Source organism: Labrus bergylta, chromosome 19 (assembly GCF_963930695.1).
Source record: "Labrus bergylta chromosome 19, fLabBer1.1, whole genome shotgun sequence".
In the NCBI taxonomy this organism is placed as follows: Eukaryota; Metazoa; Chordata; class Actinopteri; order Labriformes; family Labridae; genus Labrus; species Labrus bergylta.
In genome coordinates this window covers 3906037-3929923 of record NC_089213.1, presented here as the reverse complement: position 1 = coordinate 3929923, position 23887 = coordinate 3906037, and the positions used below count along the sequence as shown (strand labels likewise).

At 43.3% G+C, this 23887-nt stretch overlaps 1 protein-coding gene across 1 annotated transcript; it reads right to left on the bottom strand.

Annotated features, from left to right (window-relative positions):
- Nucleotides 1-8325: 8325 nt before the first annotated feature.
- Nucleotides 8326-23669, bottom strand: tmem170b (transmembrane protein 170B). The gene is made up of 3 exons (XM_020642232.3): nt 23192-23669; nt 14501-14671; nt 8326-11760 (listed from the first exon to the last, which is right to left on the bottom strand). Exons 1-3 carry the CDS (start codon nt 23388-23390, stop codon nt 11630-11632), a joined length of 501 nt encoding a protein of 166 aa, XP_020497888.1. The 5' UTR covers nt 23391-23669; the 3' UTR covers nt 8326-11629.
- Nucleotides 23670-23887: the final 218 nt, after the last annotated feature.

Sequence of the window (23887 nt, the reverse complement as noted above, 5' to 3'; positions counted from 1 at the left end):
TTGTTAATCTATACTGTCACTTCATTGTAACTGTTCTTATGACATGTGCTGCTGACCTCTTGGCCAGGTCACCCTTGTGAAAGAGATCCTGATCTCAATGGGTTCTTTATCTGGTTAAATAAAGGTTAATAAAAAAAAAAAAAAGGGGACGACTCTTTCGCCCAATCAACAGACTGCAGTGTGTCTAGCTCCACCCTTTAAGGGTCGGATCGATACGCTTGGCACCCCAACAGAAGAGTATCAAAAAAGTAGAATGGTAAGGATCAGTTGTTTGGTGCCTTCACCAACTTTTGACGGTGGAAACGCCAATAAAAGTTTACTGTTCTGAACTGTACTGAACTGAACTGAACTGGACTGAACCGGACCGCTTGGTGGAAAACTGGGCTTTAAATTCAATCAATACTGCTCACAAAAGAAGTTCTCATTGTTGAAGGTTTTCTCCTATCCATCCATCCATCATTCAACTTGTATTCATATAGAGCCAAATGTTATCTCAAGACACTTTACAGAAAGAGAGCACGTCTTCCATGATATATTATTTAAAGAGATACAACATGAATCCACCATGAGCACAGCTCTGAGCAACATTTGGCAACAGTGGTAAAAAAAAAAGAAAGAATCTGCCTTTTCCAGAATCTACTCTTGTACAGAAGCTGGATAACCCTTTGGATCTTTCTATCTTTAAATCTCTTACTTATCTCTTACTTAAAAAAAAACATTTTACAGCATGTCACTGATTTGTGTCAAACATGCACCTCTCTGGATCTCTGGATGATTGCAGAAAGGGGAAATTTAGGATTAGGTTTACAAATTTTTAAATATTCCGTCTCAAAAATATACTGAAAGATCATCCAAGTCCAGTTGAATTTGATAAAATAAAGTGAGTATCCTTCAAAGGTAAATCATATTAAAATATCAGGATTTGTTTTCTACTAAAATGACCGTAACTCTCTGAGAATATCCACATCCTGGGCATGACTGGGAACAAAAGTTAGCTGTCAGACTGCAGGTCTCACACATGTATCCTCATGCAGTGATTGTGGACTTGTGACACATCAGATGGACTGGCACAGATATGCCAGAGGCCTGAACTACAGATGACCTTTGCAGAGACTTTAAAAAAAAAAAACGTACCAAACCAATGAAGATGCACCAACAAGTTCTTGTGTTCTCCCCATGCTTTGGTCTCCTCCATGTTCTCTGAATGTTTCTGTACATAATCCAAAGATTAGCATGAAAGAAGAGACTCTGATTCTAAATTTCCAGTCGTTCTAATGGGCAGGTATCCCGTCAAGAAGGACCCTGCTTCTCCCTGAATGTGAGCTTTGAAGGACTGTGGCCCCCCCTTGGGATCCTGCACAGACTGCAGCAGATATAAGAAGATAACAGATGGACAGAGAGATGAATAAATTACCTGTCAGTCACCTGGTTTATCTGGTTGTAACATCGCCTTTAAATATATGTTACTTTGAGCTACTTCAGTTCAGATGGAGCCTGAAAAGTGTGATTTGTGTAACTGTCACTCTGGATAAATAACACTGAATACACCCTCTGCACACCATCATTTATTTTTCCAATTATTCCTCCGCTCGGAGCCTCATCCCTGTGAGCAGCTGGCCGTCACTCCCTCTGTGCCACAGGTGAATGAAAGGCTAATGCTTTGATTTAAAGGGATCATCACTGCGTGGATCGGATATTGACCGGCTAAATGAGTGATGGGCTCTGTGACTCTGTCATCAGTCCCAGCGGCTCGGAGGATGAATCACTGCAGGGGATCCCAGTGGGACATGGAGGCAGAGAGCCTGGACAGCCTGCAGACAACACAGTGAGGGGTGTGATGCTGCCCTCTGGTGGATTCTGTGGAGAATGACAACTAGAGTGCAGGGTTTTTAGAGAATGCAGATTCTTCAAGTCCAATCGTTTTTGTAATAACGTGCAGTGAAATATCACGGCTGGTTGTATCTGATCATTTATTTTTAATGTCTCCAGTAAAAAGATAAATAATCCATGATGCTAACAGCAGCTCTCTGAGGCTCTAAACCTCAACGCAAAGAAAAACTAAGAGTGAAAATCATTAGTAGGTGTGGTGAAGATCCAATACTTGTGCAGACGTCAGGGTCAGAATTTAAAAACAGAAGTAAAATAAATACATAGGAAATAAATACCATAATAATCAATATGGTGAGAAAATGTTCAGCTAAGATACTTGTACTTTTGAAGAGTCTTTTTAGAACTATACAGTCACTGGTTTCTGTCACTGGATGTTTACTCACTTCCAATTATTAGCTGATCACAATATTTTAATGGATACGACTTGAGAGGACACTAAATGTATGTATTTTGTAAATTCTTGTTATGTACATTTATGTAAATGTTTGTATTACAGATGTTGAGATGTTTCAGCAGCAGGTCTTTCACATCCTGAGCCATGCTTCTAGGATGACTGGGTGTTTTTTCTAACCCAGGAAAACAAACGATGGTTAAATTAACTTATTTTATAGAAGTGCTTCTACATTAACGAGACAGAGTGTAAAGGTCGTCTTGTCTGATGTCAGGGAGACAGAGTCAGAGAGTCAGAGAGTCAGGGAGTGTGCGCTGATGTATGTCACAGCATTCCTCACACGCGACCACTGTTAGCCGAGACAATAGTCCCTCACCAGAAAGTAATCATCAACACGCCCAGCAGGAGTCTCTTATTGTTCTCAGCAGAGAGCAGAAGCAGGGGAGGGTTGGCCAGACAATACTCAGAACAATGAGGCAAAGAAAGGATTTCATCATCGTCATTAATTTTAAAATCAAAGAGAGTTAAAGCTTGTACCAGAGACAGAAGAGGAGGTAAAGAGAGTCACTTCCCGATTTCTTGAAGTTATTTAGCGATAACTTTGTCTCTGACATTAAAGCTCCTGTGACAAACTTACTGTTTGCATTGATTTTGGCGCCCCCCTGTGGAGAAAAGCGGTGATTTTGTCTTGTCCACTTGTTTTCTGCCCTAAAAATCCCATCCTGCTTTCCAGACAGTCTGTCTCTGCAGCTGCTGCTTTAAATCCTGTCCAACATCAACCTGACAGCAGCGTTTACAGATATAAAAAATAACTAAATACAAATAATCAGTCTTATTTTTGACGGTTTCTTTGGCATTTGTAGGTCATATCGAGGCATCAGTTCTAAATTCAGTCTGTTTCATAACCAGCTGAATACTCATAACGGACACTTTAAATTTAATTAGATAAAAGACTGTAGGACATTTTGTTTCACAACGTAGAGACCAAAACATTTCTGACGAACAGGAACTAATTTATACCAGACGTATACGCAAGTTATGCTAAATCCACGGCCCATTTTGATCTAATATTGACTAAATCAATTTTTTAAAATCCTTCAGCCGTTGTAATTCCTTAAACTTCAAATTGTTACACACAAAACTTTAAACTGCTTTCTCATTTTACATTTCTCATCACTTAAAACTTAATGAAGTTTATACTTAAAGTGACACTAATGTCTTTAAAGACTTTAAATGTAAACACTTTGGATGAACTTATACAAAGCTTTCAACTTATTTCAACACTTAATTAAACTTATTTCTCCATTTTCATTTATACTTCTGCTTCCACTCCATCTTTAGAAATGTTTCCTAAATGGTAAATGGTACATTTTCCTGCTTATATCCCTGCCGGGAATTATATATTCCCAGCATCTTTTGTTTATTCTCTGATTTTCCCATCAAAATCATTTTTATTGAGTCAGAAATCACCTGAAGAAATGGATGTTTGGAGTGACTGGAAGACTACAAAGGAATGAATCACATATTTGTCATTCTTGGACCGTTAACACACCGGCCTCATCAGATCTCTGCGTGCTCGCTGTAGGAGAAAACGGTCCATGTTTAGGATATTACAGCGAGGAGGAAACGCAGACAGACATCACTGCTTGGTCCAGACGGCAGACACTGCTCTGGTGGAGCCTGGCTTCAGGCAGTGTTTATGTGTTGTCTGTGCTTTATATACTGTACATTATGGACAACGGGAGTGAAGTCAGGCTGCACAAAGGCAGGGTCAATAATGTGAAGTGATCTGCCGGGGTCAAAAGACTCGGCCTGCTTCCAGTCATTGTGTCGGTGGTGTTTTTTTCAAAGCCAGCATGCGATCCCCCTTGTCCTGCACTCAGGCTCAACTCCTGAGTATTTCCTGAGAGGGAATCAATGAGACAATAGCAGTGAGTGGCTCAACGGTCGGCATGAAGGGACGACTCGGAGAGGTCAAGGCGCTTTGCTTCATGACTACACGTTTGGATATGCAAAGTGGCTCCAGCTGTAAACAATTCCTGCAGACAGTACAAATGTTAGAGCTAGAGGAACTCTTTCAGGACGCTTTGGCTTTGAGTGTAACACGCCTGAAAAGAGCTGTGACCTGAAGAGTCCAGTATCAGAGACCAACGTTATGATACCAAAGGTTTCATTTTTAAATAGTGTACAATTCAATACAATATGAAGCTAAACAATACAACACGATACAGTATGATATGAAATTATGCGAAACGATACGATATTATACGATACTAAATAGTACAGTACGGTGAGATACGATAGGATATGACACAAAATGTTTTGATACAAAAAACCCCGATATAATACAATCGATTAATAAATTTACTTCAGGTAAATAGTTGCTAACTGTTAGCTTAAAGGCTTTATATGTGATTTTTCACACTTAAATATATAAATCAAGTATATCCTCTGAAAATATCTCTGTGAGTCATGACTGTCTACAATGGGTGTAACACCCGAGTCCCACTGTCTGTGATGCTTTCAGAGTCCTATCTTCAGTTTGTTTACATCGCCAGGACGGCCGGCTGACTCCTCCCCTCGTGTATAAAAGTTGTTTAATTGAGGGACTAGAGAAAAGAAGAATAACATACTGTACTCACTGCTTAACTGTGTTTCTAGATCACGCTCATTTCAGGTAAATTTACATGCAGTGTGAAGATACCAGCATAATAAAGATTGCTAGCATTAGCATGCTAACACAACAATGCAGCGTGAGTTGTTTTGGTTTCATGATGGTGCTCAAGGGCGACATCTACTGGATCAAAAAATCACATATAAAGCCTTTAACAAGCTGGTTGGACTATCATTATTCCTCCGATGTTAGCTAACCACGCTAATAAAGCGTGCTAATTTTGAGTTTATTTTGAACGCGACTGTATCTGTAAAATAAAATAATATTTAAAAAGGTTTGGGAAGCCTGTGAGTGATGTTTCCAAACCCTCTGCAGTGGTTTCTAAATGTAAGATTAGCACAATTTGTCGTTAAAGTGTCAGCAGATAGCAGCGATAACGTGTTATTTCAGGTCACGTAAAGGCACAAACATTATTGTCTTGGCTATCAGAACAGTTATGCATTATTCTGAGTTTACCAAACACTCGTAAATAATAAAGGCCACATTCCCCCTGGCCTCTTATGAAACACTTCCTGCCCTTGTGGCAGCCGTTGACCTCTTATCAGCTCCGCTCAGCTTCTTCTAGGTTATAAAACCAACGGCGGCGTCCTCAGAGCGCCTGATGTGTGGAAACCTGCACCATTAAGTAATAAAATAACAAAAAACAGAGTGATAACAACTCCGGGACCTTTGTTACTTTTAAATTCACAGGCGTGATTAAATTCCTTCACAGTTATTCATGGCCCTCGTCCTGCGTATCTCTTCATTAATAACACATTAGACAACAAAGACAGCCGGCTCTGCTGAGGTTTGGATTTTAGTTACTGAAATAAAACCTTGAAAAAATTGCCGGCAGCCAAATCCTTTCAAGCCGAGGGGGGAAAGCACATCACACGGCTGGAATAGCGACAAAATGTCAAATCAGATATGAGAATAGAGACTTGTGTTTTGGGTACAATGAGAGTGTTTTTAGGAGGTCCTGCCCCGCCATTATAACCACGAGGCATCACGTACCGCAAGCTTTTTTTGGGTATCATACCACCGAATGAAAACAACCAACTTCCTTTCGCCCTCGGGGGCAGACAAAACAAATTTTGCTTCTCTCTAAAAAAAAAAAAAAAAAAAAAGAAGGTCTCTGCAGAGAGCACGTACAGCGATAGCAGAGTGCCTGATTGTGGGATATTTATGGCGAGGCCTCCTCTCTGATGATCCGACCCGGTGCCACCAGGAGACGAGCCGTGACTGGAGATGACGCCCTCCCCCCCTCCGACCCCCCCGAGGACAATAGAAGCACAGGAGGCGATGAATAATAATGTACACACACACACATAGTGGCACTTTGTGGTGGCAGCCTGATGCTGTTTCTGATCGTAGTAACAAACACAGAGTGACTCATACTATGTTTCAGTTTTCACAGTTAGAAATGAGACGTCCATTTGGATTCATGATGGATGAAATATTTCAAAGACCAAAGCCAAGAGGGAAACTCTCGATCCATAACGAGAACTAGATCCAAGGCCGGAGAGAGAGGGGGGGTGGGGGGGGCGTTACTGTAGTCCTTCTCTCCTGAATAAACTTCCTGCTGACCCGACATCCATCACTACCGTCTCTACTTTTAAAGATTAAATCAAATCTATTCTCCCAAGCATACAAATACAAATAGTAACTGTGTGATGGGCTGTGTGGTTATTGTATGCGCAGTATCTTTCTTTTGGTTTTGATGTTTAATAATTGCTTTGTGGTGTGTATGATTTTATTGGAAAACAACAGGTACAACATTTTGATTCATCTAGAACCAATAAATGAAAGAGTAGCTTGATTCTTGTCAGGGTCAGCTGTTTTTTTGTGTTTAGTGTAACTCATAGAGTGCATATACAAATGGACAGCGTGCCTCAGTTTGACAGGATGAAGCCAAAACATCCCATACCAGATGTTGATGTATTGTGAATTTACACTTTTTTAGTCAAAGCTAAACATCGTCATCTTAAAACCTGCTGACATCTTCATGACTGCCTTGTCACTGTGAGCCTGTTAGCATGTCGATGTTAGCATTTAGCAACAGCCTGGCAGAGCTGCTTTCACGCTAAGACTCCTGGTCAATCAAGCAGCAATCTCCAGGTTGAGAAATGAAGCCACGAGAAGAGACAAAAATGCAGTTCCCAAAATGTCATCATGAATCTGCAAAGAAAGAACGGCAGTAAAATGAATTCGATGACGCAAAATGTAAATGAGTACAAAGTAGCAAAGACCGGAGATAATCAAGTACAGACGAAGTACCACAAAAATATACAGTTCTTAATTAAATGTAATGACTTCTGTTATCAGCTCTGAATAAGAACAGACATTAATCCTTAATCATCGCTTGGTTTTTTAAATAACATATATAATCTGATAAAAAAGAGAATCTGCTGCATTCTTCACTTTAAGGCTGACTGTGGCCACCATGACTGTTTTATAAGACTGCAATGATTCTATACCACTCAGCATATTTTCAACCTAAAAGCCTTTTCAGTGGAAAGTTAACATCTTGCAGCTCCTTCAAAAAAAAAAAAAAAGAACTCAAATGACTCTGCTGAAAATGGACAGCGACAGAAACTCCTCCTTTGACTTTTTATAAACTGATTTCATTACCTAAGGAAGTATTTCGATGCTCTTTCACCTCCATATAATCGGAAAAGGGAGTGAGAAGAGCTGATAGGAGCTGACAGAAAAGCTTAAGACTCATCCTCAATCTGTACGGAGAGAGATGTTTAAAAAACCACAAGGACACAGCGGAGGAGGTAAAGGGAACGAAGGAGAGAGTTCACCTTCGTTCAAGAAACAAGAATGCAAAACAGCACTCCTGGGCATTTAACTGCAAAAGATTTTTATTTCAACCGACTGTTGAGTATGTACAGGAGAACGTTTTGTACATAAATAGGCAATAGTTATAAATATCAGCGGTTCAGCTGGTACAAAATTAAAAAAGAACATATGGTACATTATGTACAAAGTGCCACTTTGGGTTATTGTACAACATTGTCTTGTTGGATTGTCCATATTGTCCATTCACACGTTATCTGAGCTGCAGCGCTCACACAGGTACACAGTAAGTATCCAGAGGAGGGGGGGCGGGGGGGGGGGGCAGGGGGCAGAGGGGGGGCAGGGGACAGAGGGGGTGGGGGGGGGGGGGATGTGTGGCATGTGGACGTCAGAGGACCGAGGGGGGCAGCTTCAGGTTATGAGTGTTTGTAAGAGACGGGATTATTGAGCTGCAGTGTGATGGTGTTTCTGAAGTCTAGAAGGGATTATTAGTTGCTGGGTGTCTCACACACACACACACACACACACACACACACACACACACACACACACACACACACACACACACACACACACACACACACACACACACACACACACACACACACACACACACACACACACACACACACACACACACACACAGAGTCATCAGCGACTTAGACGGCTGCTGAATCACGGAGCCCGGAGCGGGAAAAACAATATTCATCATGAGCGATCATCATGGCACTGGGTGTGAAGACTCCCGACTGTGTGAAAACCAAAACACACTCTCTGGTTGGTTGTTTGTTCGTATCAGCTGTGATCCTCACTCTTCGTCTTCTTCTTCTTCTTCTTCTGGTCGAGTTTTTATTTTGTACACTACGTCTATATACAGCTCAGGATGTACAGTAAGGACACTCCTGTTCTTGCAGTCTCTCGTTGGCAGGAAAAGTCATTTCTAACGGCTCAAATGAAAAGGTTTCCATCACATTATGTAAGACATTGCTCAGTGGACTGCTTTCAATTAGGTCCTCAACCTCGCTGACACTTCAGAGGTGGGGGGGGTTAAAGAATGTTAACAACCCCCCTCCCCCCTTTTTTTAATGATAGAAAATAAATTAATCTCCTGTTATACTAACTACACATGGTTACAGCAGAAACAACACACACACATCACGTCTCCTATGAAGCACACACATGCTCACACACACATGCTCACACACACACACACACACACACACACACACACACACACGAACATGCAGAAACTGCCCCACAAACAGCTTCACAGAGATTTCATTGCTTGGACAGCAGGTGAGTCATCAGCAGCAGCTCACATTTGGTCCCTGAAATTGAGCTAAAACATTCAAACGGGCAGAGTGGACGATGTGCCGGGCGGTCAGTGGATAAAAAAAAAAAAAAGGGTTACAGGTGATTATTATTTTACACTTAAATTAGGGGCTTTAATTTCGTCTAGAAAACATTTTTATCATGTTAAATTTCTGTATCAAAACAGTCTGCACGCACTCTGTCTCACCATCCACAATCATCTCCCAAACAGTCTGCCACTTCTCCTCTTCTTCTCTGTGCAATATCGCCCTCTTGTGTGCTGAGCTGGTACTGAAGGTGAGTCGTGTCGATTACATAACCCTCATGACACACGCAGCGTTTTTACCTTTAGAGGCACTCACGCCTCAACCACACAAACATCTACTTCATTGTCATCAAAGTCGTGTCCAGGGCTAATTCAGGAAGTCTGTGGGGGGGTGGGGGGGGGTGGGGGGGGCGTTTGAGACTCGAGCCGATGTGCAAACGCTTCTAAATCAAACTAATAAGAATCCGAGGCTGTAAAATGAGACAAAGAGAATTAAATAAAGCTAGAAGTTGAGCATTACTTTGGTATAATAACCGGACTCTTCTCACCCTGTGCTCGAGCTGTGCACAAGAGAGAGGTGAATCTGGAGAACTTACGAGCCAAGTAATGAGCATTGAACTTCGATAAAAGACCCCAGTGCGTCGTCCTGTGAGTCACTGTTCTGAGTTCATTACGGTAGCTTCAAGCACATTCTTCCACACTTGATCTCCAACAGGTTCTGTTTATGTGTACCGGACCGGGTCACAGCAGAGAAGTGTGATCGCACACTTTGCTAAAAACAAGGCAGATTAATCTCAGTGCAATATGCAAAGTTAAAACTTAAGGAACATGGGTTGATAAATAATTTAAAAAAAAGAAACAAAAAAAAAGAAGAGGGAGCCATAGAAGAATGGCGGTTAGAGCAGCAGAATCAGTCCGTCTGGGTGGCTCTCCATGGGGGGGACTTTACTCTACGTCAGTGCAGACAATGTTCGTCGTACAGCGGGCAAAGGAAGGCCGGATCCCAACATTGTTACCCTTTTTTTAAAATACCAATACATCTCTCTTAAAACCCTGAATAAGAGGACCCTGATCCTTGATCTCATGCAAACCAGAGCGGAATCAAACCTGAACGAGTCCGCTCCCCTGAGGGCTCGCACCAGGTCCTACTCCGTCTGCTATCAGTAAATACTCCGCTGAATTGGGAACGTGCTCATCTGCTTCATTTAGTTAGACGAGAGAAGTGAGGGCGCTCTCATGTCAAAAAAAGATGAATCAGGAAAAGTTAGCTTAGCTTAGCACAAAGACTGGAAAATGGGAAAACAGCGATCCCTCTGTTAAAAAGGTAACAAAGTCCTCCGACACACCCCTTAAACTCATTCTTTAACACCTGATTTCTCTGATGTTCAGAATGAAGCGTGAAAATGAAGATTTGCTCCTTTTCTGCGTTTTTGTTTTGGACCAATCGGGCACAAGACGGTCAGTCACAACAAACTGTGTAAAACTGAAAAAGCTGTTTTTTTTGCGAACAAACAAACAAACGCGTTAAAGGTGAGCCTTAGGGCCGCTGGTATGTAGATGATGCTAAGCTAACCGTCACACTGGTTCATATTTATTTTACAGACATGAGAGGCATCTTCTAAACGGACTCTCGACGAAAAACAAACAGCCTCGTTTCCCAACGTGTCACATGCTCCTTCAGCTCCAATGGGAGCTCTCGTTGGCACTCGATGAATCAATGTTTTCAAACCAAACGTGGCGCTGGATGCTGGTTTTTTCTCCTCCATGATTTCATCACACCTCTTAGGCAAAGAGCTTCTCCAACTTTTACAAAGTGCAAAAATTCCGAGGCCGCATCGGGCTCAGAATCTGGATGGTGCGACTTATTGAATTCTTTAGGGGAGGGTTGGTTGTGATCGTGAACATTGTGGAGGAGAAGGAGGTGAGGCTGACGTGTGACACTGAGGAGGAAAATGGTGTTTTTTTTGCTGATGAACACTGTTTGATCGCCACGTCCTAATCGCTCCATGCTGTTTTTGTTCTTCTGACGATCAGATCACCATGACAACTCGTATCTGCTGCTCCCCCCCCCCCCCCCCCTTCCCCCCTCCAACAAGTGCAACAGGAAGCCTTCTAGAGTCAGTGGCCACAAAGGCGTCTGGATGTCCAGAGAAGGCTGTTGGCACAAAGAAGTGATGGAGCTCTGGAAACACCCCAAACATGGCTTTCAAGTTCAGAAGCTGAGTATGGCGCCGGCTCCGCCCCCTTCCTGCTCTCATGCATGAGGACAACCTGCCTGCACTGATTTTCCTCGACAATGCAGTGTGGCAGTAACAGAGCACGAACACAGGGTGGCGCTCTCTCTTTCTCTCTCTCCTGCTTCCCAAAAAAAGGTCCAGAGAGCGATTTCCGCCTCCTCATCCTCCTCCTCTTCTTCTTCTTCTTCGTCGTCTACAAACTCGGCCACTTTTGAGCATCCAAAAGTCTCTGATTGGCTCGTTTCTCTCTCTCGCTCTCGTCTCAGCATTCGTTCCTCGGCTCATCGGCAGGTTTTTCCTCACAGGGTGGCGAGGACTCTTGAGAAGGAGATGATGACGGAGAGGGTGGTCTGGCCCACGCCGAACACCAACGCCTCCAGCGGTGCCATGCCCTTCCCCGCCACGCGGTAAACTCCCGCCACCGCCGCGCCTGAGAGAGGAGGGGGGGAAAAAAACACACACACAAACATCAGCAGTGTTGACACACAACGAGGGTAAACAGACGGGTCTGTCACAGCCTGTCACCGCTACTGCAGAGGACAAACTCGTCCTCCCTCGTACTCCTCATCCGTCAGCAGAACTTTACGAGCCGAGTTCTCTATTCTGCACAAAGACTGTCAAAGTTTTTATTATAAAGAAGTCGTAGCGTTCTTGTGTGGCTCCATGCTGGGTCGTTATTTTGTTCACAGCCACATACTGCGTTGCCTCCCCGTGTTTTGGTACGACACTTCCTTGATAATTAATCCTAAACAGCATGAAGCGATGAGAGAGGAACTTTTAATGAATCTCTGATCCGTGAAGCAGAACACAGCGGTTTTATTTGGTCATAAACTATAAAAAAGTCAGAGGAGATAATCCAGATTTAAACGCCACACCAGCATACTTTCTTCATCGGCTCCACACCAAAAGAAATCCTTTGTAAACTTTTTTTTTTTTTATCTTAATCCCAAATGTTTGTTTTTCTGAAACAAGATTTCCATTCATGCTTTTTGACTTTTCATTGGTTTGTAGTGGACGAGGCTCAGTGGGATAAAGGTGATGTCGTGTGTTTCTGTCAGTGTTGCCAGATGTACGATAACTCTCCTATTTGTACCCTCTGTACGACGCACGATCGATAATTGAAATTGCCAAATTATTGTACATTTGGCCCTTTCTGCAATGTCCCCATAACCAAACATTGTATGTGATTTGAGAGCAACCAATCACATTCAGCAGCTAACTGACACGCCCACCGCTCTGCTGCCAGGCTCTAACTGCCAATCAGATCATCACCTGATGCCCTGCTCGTGCCTGTGGTTCGTTATGCAGCACAGACTGAAGAAAAACGAACATCACAATAACTTGCGATGCTACTAGCTAAGCTACACAGGAAGCTGGAGACGGAGCACTTTGCAAACAATCAACACTTTAATAGTTTGTTCTTTTTTTTTTGTTGCATGAAGTTTTAGTAGAGAAATGTGAAAGTCAGAGAAGTGTACAGATTCTATATGTTCATAACTCAATACACAAACTGTCCTCAGAGGAAAATTTGGTCCCTGTAACACTGAAGATAAAATACTATGTGAAAAGTTATGGTGGGGTGCACAACAGTAAAACAGTAACTCACCTGGTCGCTTTTAAGCTCCAAACAGTGTTACAGGGACTCATTTTTTTCCTTTGAATAAAGTTTGTGGATTTATTTCATTAAAGCATAGAATTGTTTCACTTCTCCAACTTTCAAATTTCACCACCAAAACTCCATAGTGCTCCTTTAATGTGGGGTCAGGGCATAGTTGTGACATTTAGTCTTGTATTTAGGACGCGTCTCGTTAAAAAAAATATATATATATATACGATAGTTTTAAGTGAAATAAGATCATTTTAAAGCTGCAGAACGATATCGCTGTATTTTCCATCTGACAACACCGCCTCCAGTCGAGGTTTTAAAACGGCATTATCCCACGAGAGGGAGTGATGTTATACTGAATATCAGCGCTGCCTTTATTCAGTCTAAGCACCGAGCAATATGCTGAGTGTCAGATTTGTTTAAATGTGAGATGGTCGCAGTAGTGCTGTGAGTGTGACATTACTTTCATACTGCCGGGCTCCCCTGAAGTAAAAGCTTTTCTAGTTGCTTAAACGTTGAGAGCTCCTCTTTCCTCTGCTCAGCTGAGCTCTGTTCCTTCTTTCTCAGTCGGACCGATGTACACGCGCACGCTGACACTGAGGCGTGTGTGTGTGCTCACGGTCAACAAACGGTCCACTCTCACTGATTGCCGCACGTTAATTATAAACCGTCTGCTATTCTGGGGGCCGGCTTGAATCCGTGATGAAAAGTGATTCACTCGCTGAGCCCTGAAGAGCTCCTACGTTACTCTGGGTCTGATGAAGGGTCTATTTACACACACACACACACACACACACACACACACACACACAAACACACACACACACACACACACACACACACACACACACACACAAACACACACAAACACACACACACACTGTGTCTCACTCTGTCACAGCGAGGGGAAGGCAACAACGGATGACAAAGCAAGGGCTCGAATAAACAACTGTGAATGTATTCAGACAAACAAATAAATACAAATAAATACAAATAAATACAAATAAATACAAATAAATACTGTGACCAGAGACAGAAAACAGACGAAGGGTAAAAGAAAAACACACAAAGTAACAGAAGACGGAGGGTAAAGTCAGAACCGGGATAAAATATGGATTCTTTTAGTTTGATGGGATGAGTTCATATAAACGATTTGATGCATATTGTAATTAAAAAAAAGTCCAAAGTTGCTTCATTGAAATTGAAAGTTTATAGACACCCCCCCCTCTAATTACGGTAAAAACTGCTAAAAAGTCTAACTTTAAAATCATCACCACATCTCTATGAGGCACCAAATCTACCCCAACACACTGATCATTAAATGTCTAACTATAGTTGAAGCTTCCTGTGCTGCATGGAGAAGAAACACTGGAGTCTGAAATCCTCCTCGTCTCTCTCTGTCCTCCTCTGTGTGACAGCAAAACTCTAACTCTCTCCCTCTCGCTCTCTCTCTCTCCCTCCTTGTCACCTTCCCTCTTCTTCTTCTTCTTCTTGGCTGACTGGATGTTGAGGTCAGTCTAAAAAAAGGATTTAAATATAAGAAAAGTGAAGAAAGTGGACTTACTGGTGATGACCCCTCCTGAGAGCGAGGCCAGGAAACCGACGCTGACCAGCACCAGGGTGATGAGGCGGCCCCGCTTGTGGCGCTGCAGCATGACCAACATGAGCAGCCCGACCGCGCCGTGGACGAAGAGCGAGGAGAAGAGACACCACAGGAACACCCAGTACCACATCTCTGAGAGAGGGGGGAAGACACAACAAGATACAGAGAGAAAAAAACATGAAACTAAAACAAAGACAGACTAAACATCGAGACGAATCTCTGACTGCTGATTGGATTGCTCAGATTTAGGAAACTTTGTCTGGTCTAAGAAAGTCACTCTAATCATGTCATTGCGATGATGCAAGAGTTATTTTAGGTTGGAATCTGTGCCTTTTAAGCGATTCTGCACTTTGCCTCTGCGCTGTGCATGTTTTCTGTATCGTCTTTTCTTTATCAAGTAAATGTGACTCCGCCTGCATTGACCAGGAAGTCAAATCAAATCAAGTAGTGGGATTACGGGAAATGTAGGATTCTGTTCCGGCTGCTCAATTATGACCAAAAAATCATTTTGACAATCATTTTTGTCAGCGACTTGAGCTCACGTTATCTGACACCATGAATGCGTCATCGTGGCTCGAGCTGAACTAAGAGCCCTGATCTTATTACCAAGTTGTCAAAATACAGAAGCTTTGACGGCGCGCTCTCGGCATTCAGAAACAAGGTTAACTCTGCACGGCACAGCTAAGTAACGTCAGTGTTAAAACCCACCAACAGCATCACTGGACCCTCTGACAAACTGCTTTAAGGGACGCAGTAAGAAGTCTGATTCTGATGATGGTTTCTTTTATTTCCAACATAAACAGACGGTCTATAGAGTGTGACAAAGGGAACTGGAGATCTTCAGACCACCGTCCTACAGACAAGCAGTTCTGTTGAGTTGCACAGCGCAAAAAAACCCAACAACATAGTGGACTACCTCAAAGCAGCTGCCGAGGAAGTGTCTGATCCATTACTCGTTTAGAAGGGCAAAAAGACTACAAGAGAATTTCAAATGAAAATGCCAATCGCTTGTGTTAAAGAAGGGGGGTTTGATTTATTTCACAAGACGAAATGAGAGCATCATCGCCAACAAGGAATGCGGCACCATAATGGTTTCAGCCTGATAATCTGGTTTTTCATTTTAATTGGAATCCAAAATCGGGATTGAAAAAATGGAAAATGTAGTTTATTGATGATCGGGGACTAAAATGAGGGGTAGATGTGCTTCAACACTGAGAATGTATTTATACAATCTGTCTTTCACTTGTGCAGTCAGGCCAATACGTAATCTCTGCAGCATCCATTATAGCAAAGATGGAGTGAAGACGATTGGTTAGAAAATAAAATAACTCCGCCTCCCCGCACAGGTAAGAAGTATAAATCGCCCTTTTCAGGTTGCTACGGTTACAAGAGAAAGGCCGTCCCGCTCCGTGGACCCCTGGCTGATTTCCTGACGCGTTCTACAGATTTACTCATCCCAGAGCTCGTTTGAGAGCTACAGATCAGGCTGCACAGATTCTCTGTGAGGGAGGATTTCAATCTGCGGCCAACACTATCTCAGTCAGGGCTCATGAAGGAGGCAGCCGAGCGCGGTAATGGACCTGAGCTGGAGATGTATAAAACTGCTCCTATAGTGAGATTTCAGACAATTTCAGACGAGATGCTTTAAGCAGTAAATGGAAGATGTCGTCTGAAAGAAGAGATCATGGCATAGAGTTTGAGGACCTTCAGCGGGACTGAAAATAAACGATTCCACTAGAAATGTTACGATTCCTTTGTGCCTTCCTGATTCTGATTCCTCTACTTGAGTATTGGCTGATTCCAAGTACCCCTTTGATCGCAGGATTATTGATTTTAAAAAAAAACCTCAGTTATGACATTTTATAGATTTGCAAAACATGAAATCTCTGCAAGCTTGATCAGTTGAATGTTTAGTAATTTTACACGATAATTCACCTGAAACTAGTTGATCTTTTTGGGCTGATATCCACAATGGTACAGATATTTATACCAGAATTGATAGTCGGAAAATACTCTTAAATCAACATCAATAATTTGGTTATTATCAAACTGTTATTAACTGGATCACAGTTGATTATTTGAGGGGCGGGTGGACAATAATGATTCAGTTATTATAACATGATAATGAGTTTTGGAGGGGTCCTTCATTCATACTACTGAAGGATACTTGAAGAGCTCTAAATTCAACATTATTCTTTTTATAATCATCACATGATCATTTGGTGATCTTGTGGTGCCATTACAGTCATTGACGTTATCAATATTCACAACCAATTGAAAATCAACATTCATATTCAGCAGTTAGGTTGTCTGGCCGTGCACTTTGGATGGCCTTGTTGATAAAATGTGCTTTTTTAAATAAACTCGCCCTTGGCATTGTTGGTTAAGTTGCAAACAAAACTGCTGAATAAGCTTGTTTCCAAAACTTACAACAGACAACTATCATGCTCTAAAACCTGCCAAACCAAACTGTAATTAAAGAAAAAAAACATTATCAAGCATCCCAACAAGGCCAAAGCCTCCTGATTAGTAAACGACAAAATAGAAAGCTGGACCACATAAGTCGTCAACCCCATCCAGAATCTCTCTCTCCCTCTTCCTCCTCAAGCCATCTCTTCATCTTTCTTCCTGTCCAACCAAAACAAGCTTCACTTTAAAACAAAATTCTGGCCTCATCGTACTCTGACAACGAGGGGCCATGCTTTGAACCACTGGGAGCAAACCGTGGGAGCAAAATGGAGCCAGCTGGCCCGGGGATTATTCTAGAAGAAAAGAGATAGGATGAGGGAAGGGGGGCGGGGGTCCAGCATGGATGGGAATCCAAAAGCAAAGGAATGTTGTGTAAAAGAAAAAAGCCTGTTCCCTTCTTAATGATGGGACGTAAACAGAAAGTGGGACATTGTTGTGCGCTGTAAACATCTGAAGACACAGAGGATTTCTCAGTGCAGCTCTTTAGCATATCCATCTACTGTGGTCGCTCCACAGTCGACTGAGCGCCTACATCTACTTATTGATCGGGTAATCAGCATGTGGAGCCGGCTGGAGAGAGACGTGACAGCACAGCGGCACAGCGGCTCTTTGTCCCGCATGAGAGGGCGCGTCACGCTGTGAGATCACCCACTGCTGTCTCTACACAACCATCGCTGTCCATCTCACAGGAGGCGAGCGAGACACACAGTGACGGGACGAGGATACAAGGAGGCACAGAGAAGGATACAGGATGCAGGAGGAGACATTAGCTGCCCCCCAAAATCCTCGAGCGTTCGCTCTCTGGTCCGTGACCCACAAATCCATCCAAGGTGTGCCATCTTTGCTGATGTCTTAACAGTTTAGACTTGGAAACAAGAGGATAAAGGAGCTTAAACAAGACATGTTGTTTGTACTGGAATTTCTCAGAGCATATCGCTCGCTTCATAAAAACAATCAACACTACTGGAACCAATAGAAGCATAGTTTTTTTGGATTTCTACTTGTTTACCAGAGGATACTCAGAATATGAGTCCACCAAAGACTTTATGTTTCAGAAACTTTTTCTTCCCCTTCCTTGGTTTTATTCCAAATGAATCTTGGTTTATTCAGGAAAATAATACAACCATAGACTGCATTTAACAGCATTCATCACAATTAGTAATACCTAAAGGTGGCGTCAGTAGCATTGTTCGTTGCAGCTTGTAATCACAACATTCATACAGCGGCTCATCGTCTCCCTGAAGCGCTCACTCACTGCTGGTTGTAGTGTGCTCGTTTACTGCTTGTTCCTACACTGCAAGCTACAACAAGATAGCACAAGCTAACGCCCGTTGTTTGGCACCCGCCTGTCCAACAGAAATCAGGCGAAATCCGCAGGTAAAAGCAAACGCATGATTGTCATTGGCCTCACTGTGATCATATTTTCTTTTCTTTGCAGCTACGTCCATGTATCGTATTCGCTGGTTTGAATTTTGTCCAATCGCTGAATTGTATCCAAGTTAAAGTTAAAGTCTCTAACGCATTAACACATCTCTTTTATACATTTGATGCTGGTATGATGAAATATGTCCCAGTTGGTATTTAAGTCATTTATCCTCGGGACCAGGGTTGTCAAATTAAAGCACCCAGACATCCTTCGTGGCTCTACTGGGATCCCTCATCAGGTCCTGGTCACACAGACTGGGCAGCTGTCGCTCAACTTAAGCCTGGACGGATTAACACAATGCTCAACATGGGAGCACGTCGGGCCAGCGGAGGATGTGTCCTACAAACTACACCACCATCAGGGCGGACAGAGAACCAGCGGCAGACAGCGCCAAACGATTTTAACTCAACTACAGAAGTGTAATATTCAACTCGGGTATTTGAGCACAAAAAACACTACAATTGTAATGGGTGCTACTTTTAGATTTATAAATTATGAGCAGTTCAACTGAAGAACGAATCAGAAAGTTTTTCATTTCAAATACCTCACAAGGAAATCACAAAGATAACACAACATTTCAAAACCTGAATACAAGTCTGAGTGGCGGGATAATCAAATCCTGATCTTGTTATTTTCTTAACCTTGTGACTATTTGAAGGAGCCTGATTGGCTAACCTGGTTAAACTCTCAAATAGTATATCAAATTATTTTAATTACCTTTATCTTCACTCGCAACAACCACTATTTTCTTTTAATTTGAAAGAGCAGCATTGAAAACACATCAACGTCATATAAGACAGGCACAGCATAATAATGACTACTCGTATGGTCGATTGTTAATGCTCATGTTGCAGATTCACTTACAGTAAAATGTTAAGACGTATACTTGCACACAAAGCAGTTCTATAAATAAAAAAAAAAAAATGTCATATTGGAACTTCCTTTGACATCAATGATCCGAAACCTAAAAAAACACTAAACCTGAAACCACTAAAACTGACGGGCGGGGTCAGACACCAACGCCCGCTGAGAGCCAAATGTCAGTAAAATCTGTTTGTGGGGGATAAACGGTCACAGTCACCTGCCAGGCTGGATGTTTAAAGCAACATTCAAAACCCTCTGTTTTAAAAAAATACTGTTACTTTACAAGATTTTAATTAACAACAAGATACAGAAATGGTTAATTCTAAAATGTTGTTGTGAAAATACTCGGCTGGTTATTTACTCCGGCTGATGTAAATGACTCCTGGCAGGTCATTGGTTACAGATGTTGGAATCTGCCTTCACATGTAATTTCAGGGGACAGAAGCGCAGGTGGTTATAGCTCAGAAACACACCTATGAGGTGAGAGAAGCGCTCCCCTCGAGTGCTGTGTCATGTTCAGAGAGACACGAGCAGGCAGAACACACAGTCAGAGCACGGCATTAACTTGCTGCTAATCCGCAACTACAGATCGAGGTCTTTGTCTGCACGGCAGCTTTAAAGCTCAACCGTCATCACTGGAGCATAGAAAAAAAAAAAAAAAAAGAAATCGGAGGATCATGATTTTTTAGTTGCTTGATAAGAGGTTCAGAGTTTCTCTTGCACAAGCACACAGAATATGAACGAGTGGAAGTGGCGTGACTGCAGGCTCGCACAGTGGGAGCTCTGCAGGGCGTTGAGTTCATCCATCAGCAGGAAGTATGATGGATTCCTCCCAGTATAGGTTGACATTGAGAGGTGGGATATGGCCGGCTGGTTGTAATAAAGCTGGAGCTGTGTTGACCTCCACAGCAAAGAGAGTTCTGTGGTCCCAGATTAACACATGACATGCTTGAATGTTTTACAGATTTTGTTGTTGGATTTTGATCTTTTTAAAGGAGCAATATGTAACTCTCATGTAGCATTTAAAATTGGTATTGCAGTCCACGTTCAAAAACATTGTAGGGATCTCTCACCGCCCAGCCCCCCCTCCTCCCTAGAGTCAATGCACATGTGGGTTATCATGTTACGGACACAGAAGCTTCAGTGTTTATCCAGCTCTGCATCATTCTGGTAACCTCTCGTTCTAACCTCTCTCCATTTTTCAAAAGCATCTCCGATATTTATCCGAGTTTTGTCACATTTCTGGTCTTATAAGAATAAAGCCAAGGCTTTTAAGGTTATATTTGAACCAGTTTGCTTGCCAGCTTCCATCGCTGCATGCCGCTGCTATCCGCATGACGCCGCTATCCGCATGACGCCGCTATCCGCATGACGCCGCTATCCGCATGACGTGATAACTGGTCTCATATCAGTCAAACTAAGGGGCGTCCAAAACGGGTTTGTGGGGTGCCTTGAAACCGCCTACCTTCATTGCTCAAAAACCCATTTAGCTACACCAGTAGAGTATGTTTTTACTAATATAAAACTGATGCTAATATCGTTAAACAATAAACAAGATTGTTTGCTCTCTTCTAGCTTTGTTTTTGGTCTCCACCAACTTTGGTCTCCCCAGCTTCGAAACACTTCGCTTTTTGGCAAGCTAGCAAATGATATTCAAACAGGTAACCCAAACAAACATGTTATCGTTTTTTTAAACTTTACTACATTGCAACTATTGCACGACTTTACCAAGAAGCAACCTCTTCTTGACCCAGTTCCTCGAGTGTCCACTAGAGGCTAACTGTCAAAACCCTGGAAGTAACATATAGGAGCGTGGCTGACCGGACTGATGGATCGTAGCCATTTGTCTGGACGCTTAAGGCCCACCTCAGCTCCAGCTCTTTACCTGTTTCTTGGTCGACTGAAAGTTAATTTGAGGCAGCAATTCAAACATGGTGACAGCCATTTACTGTATGGGCTTTCAAAGTCCGCTTCAGAAACCAATGGGTGACATCACTGAGACTATGCCCATGTTTTATACAGTCTAAAGTAGCCACATGTTTATTGTGCCAAGGTATGAGGACTTGATATGTTTTGAACTGTCCAATAAGAGTTGGTCCACTGAAATACAATGTCATTGTATATTGTACAAGTTGTTCCTGTACAATTTGTTCAAGGGGAGTAAGACCTAACTTGTCTCTGGAAAGGTTCATCATCATTTTGAGTGAACCAACCCTTTAAAGAAAAGCTTGTAGAGACAGAGTTTGCATACTTGTTTTCATACGAGTACTGACGTGGTTTCTTGCATTCATATCTTCAATCAATCACCAAATGCTCCTTTTATGGTTTGCTGAAGTGAAACTGCGGCGAGGACGCAAATAATAAACAGGAAATCTATTTGTTAAGGCAACTCCCAAGAGCCCAAGAGAGAGGGCAGGAAGTCTCCTGAGGGCTGACGTCTCCTAAAAGTTAACATCTGCTCCTGGAGTTCACTGTTCTTGTTGTTCACGGTTCACACACTTCCTCTGACCTTATTTATGTCTCAGGAGGTTGTTTCTCACCTGGTTGATGAACTATGGGGTCGAGGGGGGATCAGGTAGCAGTTTGGCGCACATCAGTCACTTAAGCCCGTGCATCAGCTTCTCGCAGCTTTCGACTCGCCGCTGCAGCTCTGCTTCCGCAAAAACTTCTACAAGCGCTGCGGCTTCCTGCTGAGTCAGCATCATTAACCACCTTCTCTTCATGTTCCTGCTTGACGCCTTTCTCAACACAGAATGTCAGCGGCGTTTCATAAGATGGGTCTGTGCCAACTCAGCTGTGACCCCCCCCCCCCCCCCCCCCCCCACACACACACACACATCCGACTGTGCTTCACTCTCACTCTGCAGGGAAGGAATCTCAAGAACGGCCTATAATCTTGTGTTTATACGACATCCCAGTTTAACCCTTAATATCCGCTTTATCACACATTCGGAGCAATTTTGTTGCGTCAAGTGCGTGCTGAGGAAGTTTGGCCCCCATTGGGGAGGAGAAGATAAAATGCCCACATTGTTTTATTTCATGGGAACATGACTGATGGTGTTCCAACCCAAATTGAAAATTAGAAAATGTGTGTAATCACGTTGACCAGATGAAGAAACATCCATTGTGGCAACACTGTCAATCATGTCCACATAAAATAAAATACAAGGCAACAAGAAAATAAGCTTCTTTTGGTGAAGAGCTGACAATTCAACGATCAGTGTGCATCACTATGTTCTGACCACAAAGCTGTCCCCTCCCATTTCCAAACTACTATGAGACAAGCATTGATTTTACTCATCCTCACTAATGCTGGAGTCTAGACCATCCCAGACAGATATCCTGCTGCACAGAGTTGATGGTGCTGTCTCTTAATTGCCCCTTCATAACTGAACTGCGAGGCAAAAAAAAAAAAAAAAAAGGAGGAGCAAAAAGAAAGAGCCACTTAATTTACTCCACAGTCGATGCGCATTCACGCAGCAGAAAGATTAATCAGCCGCATGTTGTGATTATTTTCATGTCATCCACTGACTCCTCGGGCGTGGACAGATGGGGTGGCATTTTTTTTTTTAAGAGCTGGAATTCACCAGCTGGGGGCGAGGTGGTGGTGAGGGGGGGGGGGGGCGAGGGGGGGCTCTGAGGTGGTACCCCCCTTTTCATGGGACCAGCTCTGCCCTTTCCTGCTCACTAAGCATGTGAGATGTAATATCACACATGTTGTCTGCTTTAAAATGGACGCGCGACCGGTGCAGGCAAAATCAAACTGTCCAGTATTATAGAGTCTACACACTGATTGTGTGTGTGTGTGTGTGTGTGTGTGTGTGTGTGTGTGTGTGTGTGTGTGTGTGTGTGTGTGTGTGTGTGAACATGAAAACAGCATTCATTACGCATACCTGTGAAGTGCTGCAGCGTCGTGCCTTGCACCCAAAGGCTCAGCACTTGCTGCACCGACAGATTTACAGAATAATCCCTGTTCGTTGTCATGTTTCTGCCGCCGCTGCCGCTGCCGCTGCCGCTGCCGCCGCTGCCGCCGCCGCCCGGGTTCGCACCCCTCTTTATCGAATAGCTGTACTTGGCTTTAGACGAAGGCATGGAGGAGACCGGGGTGGCATGGGGATGTGTGGCGGCTCTCCCCGGCGCGGCTCGCCTCTACCGGTGCCTCTGTTTCGGCTTGACGTCCGTCTCCGCTGCGGGAAGGGAAGGGCCGCTGACAGGTCGCTTCATCCTCGGTGGCGTCGCTGGTGGCTCTGTGGAGGCCATGATGAGGATGGCAGCCGGAGCGCACGCAGGCAGGCAGGCAGACGCACGGTCGGCTCGTCCTACATCGGCTAGCCCGGCTACATAACCCCTTAAAGGGCCAGTCGCCTGCTTTGTGAAGGGAGGAGGGAGGAGGGAGGGAGGGAGGGAAGGGGGGGGGGGGGTCTACAGTTTACGTTGACACATCTCCGGTATACTGACGTCGCTTCATGAATGGGGAACAAAAGAGAGGACAGCGGCGTGTGCGCAGAAAATGTGCGCAGTGGAATGTAGTGTCATCAACGCAAAAATGAACCAATTTGATCGATAGTAATGCTGTAAATTCAGTAAAA